Source organism: Tiliqua scincoides, chromosome 3 (genome assembly GCF_035046505.1).
Source record: "Tiliqua scincoides isolate rTilSci1 chromosome 3, rTilSci1.hap2, whole genome shotgun sequence".
Taxonomy (NCBI): domain Eukaryota; kingdom Metazoa; phylum Chordata; class Lepidosauria; order Squamata; family Scincidae; genus Tiliqua; species Tiliqua scincoides.
Genome location: NC_089823.1, coordinates 182,281,821 through 182,289,640, shown reverse-complemented (window position 1 = coordinate 182,289,640; position 7,820 = coordinate 182,281,821). Strand labels below are relative to the sequence as shown.

At 48.1% G+C, this 7,820-nt stretch overlaps 1 protein-coding gene across 5 annotated transcripts in view; it reads left to right on the top strand.

The window, feature by feature from the left end:
* Positions 1-6: 6 nt before the first annotated feature.
* The window catches only part of VTI1A (vesicle transport through interaction with t-SNAREs 1A), a 309,951-nt gene continuing 302,137 nt past the window's right edge, over positions 7-7,820 (top strand). For 2 of the 5 annotated variants that reach the window (XM_066622222.1, XM_066622225.1), the window contains exons 1-2: positions 10-215; positions 3,525-3,583. In XM_066622222.1, coding sequence (XP_066478319.1) covers positions 122-215; positions 3,525-3,583 — 153 coding nt within the window. In that variant the 5' untranslated portion in view covers positions 10-121. Of the gene's footprint in view, positions 216-3,524; positions 3,584-7,820 lie in introns of all 5 variants that reach the window. The other 3 variants (XM_066622224.1, XM_066622223.1, XM_066622226.1) reach the window with 3 other exon arrangements.

The following is a 7,820-nucleotide window of genomic DNA, read 5'->3' as shown; positions in this document are numbered from 1 at the left end:
TTGAGGGCGCGCAACCCGGAAGCCTCCTGGCTGTGACAGTAGCCGGGGCAGCGGCTGAGCGGAGTCGGGCTTCTTGTGTCCCGTGCCGCCTTCCGTCCGGTGTCCTCGCCCTGCCTCCGCGATGTCCTCCGACTTCGAGGGCTACGAGCAGGACTTCTCGGTCCTCACCGCTGAGATCACCCACCGTGTGGGGAAGGTGCCCAAGCTGCTGGGGGGTGAGTCGCGGAGGCTGCGCCCCTCGCACCTGCTGCCCAGGCTCTGAGCCCGGCCTGGGCAGGTCTACTCGGCAGTAAGTCCCACTGCAGCCAAGGGGTTTACTCCCAGGTAAGTGTGGGTGGGATGGCAGCCTCTGACGCTTACCTGGGAGTAAGCCCTTTGACTACAGTGGGACTTGCTTCTGAGTAGACCTGCAGAGGGTTGGGCTCTGAGGCTGCAATTCCATCCACACTTACCTGGGAGTAAACCCCTTGACTACAGTGGGACTTACTTCTGAGTAGACATGCATGGGACTGGCCTGTGAGGCTGCCATTCTATCCACACTTACCTGGGAGTAAGCCCCATTGACTACCATGGGACTTACTTCTGAGTAGATCTGCAGAGGGTTGGAATCTTAATCTTAAAGATTAAGTGGAATGCCTGTGAGCACTCAGAAAACCGTTTCTGCTACTGCCCTCAGGAGTCGCAGTGAGCAAGCCCTTCCTGTCTTCTCTGTGACTCTACAGATGCTGTATGAGACACAGGTGTTTCTCAGCCAGTGGTACGGGTACCACCAGTGGTACTTGAGGTGGTGCCTGGTGGTACTCACAGGACCCCTGAACCCCTGCTGTCCGGCAACAAGACCAAGAGTGTAGCACAACAAACAGTAGCAGACCTGCCTCCAAGGCGCCCTGGAGTAAAGGTCCGTGATGGTGCCCCCCCCACAAAGCCACCCCCCCACTCACCTGCAGCACAACAGAGCCTTGCGTGGCTTCAAGACTGACCGGGGAAGCTGCCTGAGGCTTCCCACATGGTCCTAGAGTTGCACACCCAGGGCATTTGCCCTATTCACTTAATAGCAAGTCTGCTGCCACAAGGAACAGGGGTAGGAAGCTCAGCAGAGCTCCAAAGCATGTTTTTTTAACCTTGAAAAAGCCCTCCCCTCCACCCTGAGACTCTTAATGGTGTTCATCATGTCTCATCTGGCCTCCCAACCCAGAAATAACTGACAATGATGTCAGTTACTTCTGGTGGTACTTCAAATAGGTGGACCAGCTGAAGTGGTATGGCAGAGAAGAAACCTTGAGAAACACTGTGGTAGACTGGGATCATATTTTCCCCTAGTCTTCTCCAGGTTAAATGTAACAAGTTCTTTCCATTGTTTCTCATAGATTTAGAAAATTCTGGGGTGATTTCTAGGAGCCAGCATAGCCTAGTCAGGAACAAGTCTGCCAGACTACTCCCACCTCCTTCTTTGGCAAAGTGACTGTTGAGTAAGTTGTGGGAACACTGGACTGTAGTTGGGTAACAGCCCAATCCTATCCAGTTTTCCAGTGCCAGTACTGCTGTTCCTATGCGGTATGCACTGCTTCCTATGGTGGGGCAGCAGCCACAGAGGCCCCCTTAAAGTATGGGAACATTTGTTCCCTTACCCCAGGGCTGCATTGCGGTTGCACTGGCACTGGAAAGTTGGATAGGATTGGGCTGTAAGTTGTAGGAACACTGTGGACATGGTGTTCCAAGATTTCAGTAAAGCATTTAACATAGCCTCCCATTATATCCTTGCAGATAAAACTGTGAATTGTGGGCTAGATGGTATTACTGTTAAGTGAGCTGTTGAGCTGTTGAACTGCAGTTTCCAACACATGCTTTTAAATGGCTCCATGTCAACTTGGATGGATGTGGAGTGCTACAGAACTCTGCCTTGGGCTTTGTTCTGCTCAATGTTTTTATAAATGATTTGAATGAGGGGTAAATGAAATGCTTATCAAATTTACAGATGGCATATGACATTAGTGAATGTGATACTGGCCTGCATTAAGAGTCTTAAGGTCCTAAACCTATCCACTTTTCTAGTGCCGATGCAGCTGCAATGCAGCCCTGAGGTAAGGGAACAAAGGTTTCCTTCTCTTGAGGAGACCTCTGTGAACGTCCACCCACCGCAGAATGCAATGCATGTTCTGTTGGCACAGCTGCATCAGTGCTGGAAATTTGGATAGGATTGGGCTCCAAATTGCATAAATTAGTAGCTCTATAATGAGGAGTTTGGAAATCTATGAGGAGCAGTTGAAAGAGTTTACTGTGTTTAGCCTGGAGAAGAGAAGAATAGGGATAGATACCCATAGCAGTCTTCAAGTATTTGAAGAGATGTCACTCAGATGAAGTGGAGGACTTGCTTTCTACATTTCCTGAGGGTCACAGAGTTCCTGTAGTTTCTAGAACTGGTGAGTTGAAACTACAAGGAAGTAGATTTAGGCTGTAAGAGTGCTGTGGCACTGGAGCAGTCTGCCTGGTGCAGTTGTGGGCTGTCCCTTCTTGCAGTTTTTCAAGCAGAGGCCGAACAACCACCTATTGGGGATGCTGTAGTAGTTGCACTAGATGGCATGCAAGGTCCATTTGAACGCTCATATCATCAGACTCTCTTACTTTTCAGTAGACTTTTCTTCTTCAGGGTTAGATGAACGACCATGAACTAGGACTGAAGTTCAAAACTAGGAGACGGGCAGTCAAGACCTTGAAGTGGTTCCCAGATAATGGCATTTGGTGCTTTATTGCTCACTGCTAAGTGTGCAAATAATTTGTAGTCGAAGGCTCCAATCCTATGTAGCAAGAAGCAGTAGCTGAGCTGAATAGGAAGGCTGCCAACCAACAGAACAAGTCTATGCAGATTATTCAGAAGTAAGTTCCATTAGCAAAAAGGGGCCCAATCCTATCCAATTTTCCAGTGCTAATGCAGTCATGCCAACAAGGTGTGTACTGCATCTTGTAGTGGAAGAGCAGTCACAGGAGGAGGAGCAGGCCTCTTCAAGGTAAGGGAACTCCCTTACCTCAGGGCTGCATTGGCTCTGGAAAGTTGGATAGAATTGGGCTGTAAGTTCCATGCAGCCTAACTGACCTGGAACAGGTGCAAGGTGCTGGTCTCCATTTTGCATCAGTGAAACCAGAAGTCCTGACCGCTACACCTGCATAAGATATTTGAGTATCCCAGCTAGTCAGGTACAACATACCAGTACAAAACCTTAGGCAGAGCTTAACTAGGTGGAAGCAGAATGTAGTATGAGAGGGATATGGTATTAGAGGTTAGAAATCATTCTATCCTACAGCAGGAACAGAAGCTCAGCCTTACATTTTGAGTTAACAATCAAGTTTGTATAGCAGAGGAATACAAGGTAAGAGCAATTCACAGCCTTTTCAGACAAAAACTTTAAAGTGAAAATTACTGGTGAGGAATCCGTTGTTTTTCGAAGAGCAGAGTCAGATGGCATGAATAAAGAAACTTATGGAAACAAAATTATATTGCATCCATGATGTTTTTCTTTTGTTATTAGAGGAGAAAAAGCAAATGGTTTCAAATGTGGAGAAGCAGCTGGAAGAAGCAAGAGAGCTGGTGAGTTGCAGAGTTTCTCATGTTCTTCTGAATATTCTTATGACTGAAATGAAAATGAATAGTTGGAAACATGCTTCTTTACACTATTAATCTGGAGTCCACTGTGTTGTGTGCAGAGGTGGTTGCTTTGTCTATTTTAGTTATTCCATCTTTCAGTTTGTTTATATTGACTTTAAACTATGCAGCCTTCTCCAGGAGTTTGGAATGAAATGAACCACATCTCTAAATGAATACAATACATTTCAAAGTAGTAATAAATTACAGGAGAAAAAACATTCAAATGAAGAAATATGAAGTTGAACTATTTCTTTTATCGCAGTGTGGATTCCGAGCCAACAGGTCCAACACTGAGATGGTATTCTCCCTTAGACAACTGCAGGAGAAATGCAGGGAATGACAGCCACTCTTTATAGCCTTCATAGATCTCACGAAGGCTTTCGATCTGGTCAGCAGAGACAGCCTCTTCAAGATTCTCCCCAAGATCAGATGTCCACCCAGGCTCCTCAGCATCATCAGATCTTTCCACAAGGACATGAAGGGCACTGTTGTCTTTGATGGCTCCCCATCAGACCCCTTTGACATCCGAAGTGGAGTGAAGCAGGGCTGTGTTCTTGCGCCAACCTTGTTTGGGATTTTCTTCGCTGTCCTGCTGAAGCATGCCTTTGGAACTGCAACAGAAGGCATCTATCTCCGGACCAGATCAGACGGAAAGCTCTTCAACCTCTCCAGACTGAGAGCAAAGTCCAAAGTCCAGCTGAAATGTCTGTGTGACTTCCTCTTTGCTGACGATGCAGCTGTCACTACCCACTCTGCCAAAATCTCCAGCAGCTCATGGATCATTTTAGCAAGGCCTGCCAAGATTTTGGACTGACGATCAGCCTAAAGAAAACACAGGTCATAGTTCAGGATGTGGACTCACCTCCCTGCATTACAATCTCTGCGCATGAACTGGAGGTTGTCCATGACTTTGTGTACCTTGGCTCAACGATCTCTGACACTTTCTCTCGATACCAAGCTAAACAAGCGCATCGGTAAAGCAGCTACCACGTTTTCCAGACTCACAAAGAGAGTCTGGTCCAACAAGAAGCTGACGGAACATACCAAGATCCAGGTCTACAGAGCTTGCGTCCTGAGTACACTTCTGTACTGCAGCGAGTCATGGACTCTTCGCTCACAACAGGAGAGGAAACTGAGCGCTTTCCACATGCGCTGCCTTCGACGCATCCTCGGCATCCTCGGCATCCTCGGCATCACCTGGCAGGACAAAGTTCCAAACAACACAGTCCTGGAACAAGCTGGAATCCCTAGCATGTATACACTGCTGGAACAGAGACGCCTGCGTTGGCTTGGTCATGTTGTGAGAATGGATGATGGCCAGATCCCAAAGGATCTCCTCTATGGAGAACTTGTGCAAGGAAAGCGCCCTACAGGTAGACCACAGCTGCGATACAAGGGCATCTGCAAGAGGGATCTGAAGGCCTTAGGAGTGGACCTCAACAGGTGGGAAACCCTGGCCTCTGAGCATCCTGCTCGGAGGCAGGCTGTGCAGCATGGCCTTTCCCAGTTTGAAGAGACACTTGGCCAACAGTCTGAGGCAAAGAGGCAAAGAAGGAAGGCCCATAGCCAGGGAGACAGACCAGGGACAGACTGCACTTGCTCCCAGTGTGGAAGGGATTGTCACTCCCAAATTGGCCTTTTCAGCCACACTAGATGCTGTTCCAGAACCATCTTTTCAGAGCGCGATACCATAGTCTTTCGAGACTGAAGGTTGCCAACAAACATGGGATGTGGCTACAGGCATGATGAGCTCAGAATCTACCACTACACCACTGTTGTTGAGTTCAGTAAAAACATCACACAAAATTTTTTACAGTACCAATAGTTCATCCTCTGTGATACAGTGGACTGTGTTGCATGGCTGCAGCTGCTGGAATGACGTTTTGCAAAACTGGAAAAATAAGTATATTGCACATCGCTCAATCCAGAAAGAGGAGACAGAGATATTCTCCTATCTAACCCTCAGTTTTGATGGCCTTGGTTTTTTTGTTGGCATCCTTCAGTCTTGGAGGACCACGGTATTGCGCTCTTAATGGTGGTTTTGGAACAGAGTGTCCTCTCCAGTGCGCGAAGCCTGGGTAAGGTAGATATGGAGGATAGACTGTTACCCATGCAGCAAACCCCCCCTCTCCATGTCGCTGAAATGGTCCAATGGAAAGGCAGAAGCCCATACAGTTGGTTCCAGCAGCGTCGCAGGAGTTGCCAGAACGTGACTGTGTTCAGCCATGAACTGTCTCAGGGACTCCGGCTCTGGATTTTGCCTCGAGGTTGACTCCTGAAGCCTTTTCCATAACTGGATGTAGCCACAAGGCAGTGGAGGTTTGGGATCAGAGTTTTCCTTCTCTCAGATGAACTGCCTTCCTAGGCTAACGAGTCCCATCTACCCAGTGGCCTTGGTTAGACCTGTGATATTCTCACAAATTTGGGCAGGAACCATGAATAATGAGAGTTTCCCCAGGGGCTGCAGTTGGCCTCTGGGCTGCATTTTGTGCAGGCCTGAGTTTGAATGAGCAATTGTCTGCAAGCTGTACTATTCCAGGCAGCTTGACTATATTACGAGGAGTGGTTAGGAGACGTTAAGTGTAAGAAGGACAGTGGGGCCATATTAGGTGACTGGGAATTCTCTGTGTATGAACTGAAGCTATTTTAGCTATATTACATTTACAAATAGCAAATACTTTTTCATCTTTGTTTGTCTTCTAATAATGTAATATACGAATTCTTGGCATGTGGTTCATGACCCCACCATGTTCTTATAAATAGGTGAGTGAAATGGATGTTGTTTTTCTGGGAGAGAATGATGTTCTTGGTTTTCTCCCTTTTTCTGGAGTGTTAACAGCCAGAGGTGGACTACTGAATGCCAAAGATCCCGGCTTCTCAAACTAGGGCATCATGATGCTCCAACCAGAGGGCCCTGGCCTCTGCCTCCTTAAGGGGCAGGGGCGGGGGGGAAGGCAGCGATGCAATCCCCAGGATCGCTCCCCAGCCTTCAAAAAGTGAAAGCGGAGTGATCATGCTCCACTTCCGGTTTTGTGGAGGCAGCACGTGATCGCTCTGCTTTCACTTTCTAAGCTTTGGGGACATCCTCCAGTCTTCCCTGGGCCTCCAAGTGCCTTATAAGGCATTAAAAACATCACTTCTGATTTCTCTGTGAAACCGGATGTCACATATTTGAGCTGCCAAGCTCAGTTTGAGCCCGGCAGAGGCTGTGGATGGATGTCTGTGGCCTCTTGATCTCAGAGGACCCTCCAGAGGCAAGGTGAGCAGAACACCCCTTGCCTGCAGAAGGGGTGTGCGTGGTGGGCCTGCCAGGGGCTTGCTAACCTGATCCACTGATAACTGAATCCACACATATGGGATCTACGGATACGCCCCCCCCCCCCAATAAATTGGCTCTTCCTGCAATGAAAAGACTGTTGTAAAGGAGTTTGTCATGTGAGTCTTTAGTCTTCTGGTGCCTCCTTCGTGTTCTCACAGAGAGACCTCATTGAAAAGCCAGCTTGAAGCTAGAAACTTAGACATGAGAGAGAAGTGATTGGATTGGACAACCAGGAATAAACCAAGATTAATTATTGAATAACTAACTGGGCAGTCCAATTCTACCTAAGTTCTCTGCACCAATGTAATGTGATAGACTCTGCTGCATCCTGCAGGGGAATTTTGGCTGTTGGAAGTCGTCTAGAGTGAGGGGGGCATTTGTCCCTTTGCCCTGGGATGAGACTCAGCATCTGCTATGGATAAATGTGGACGTGCCCTAGTAATGTTGCTGGCACATTCCAAGTTCATATGTGCAGGTGATCAGACCTGAGATGGGAATACGATATGGCGTGCACTGGCACAGCTGATCCTGTCCTACCCCTAGGTCCAATTCTCCCAGGCCTCCCCCATTGTTGCCCCATTGCCCCTTACACCACTTCCCCATCCTCCTCTGCCCTTTCCCAGCCTCTATACTAGACTGACTTCTGGTGGGTGTAGCAGGCCGTTCCACCAGTGCTGCTTGTAGGTGTGCTGTTTCAATGTGTTTTCCAACACTTTTGCAAAAGTTTGCCCTAGTGGAGCATGTGCCCCTTTCCTATTTATTCTTGGAGGTGCAAGCCCCATTTACCCCTATGGAAGAGCTTCCACTGGTTGAAACAGTACAGTGATGCCTCGCAAGACGAATGGCTCGCACAACAAAAAA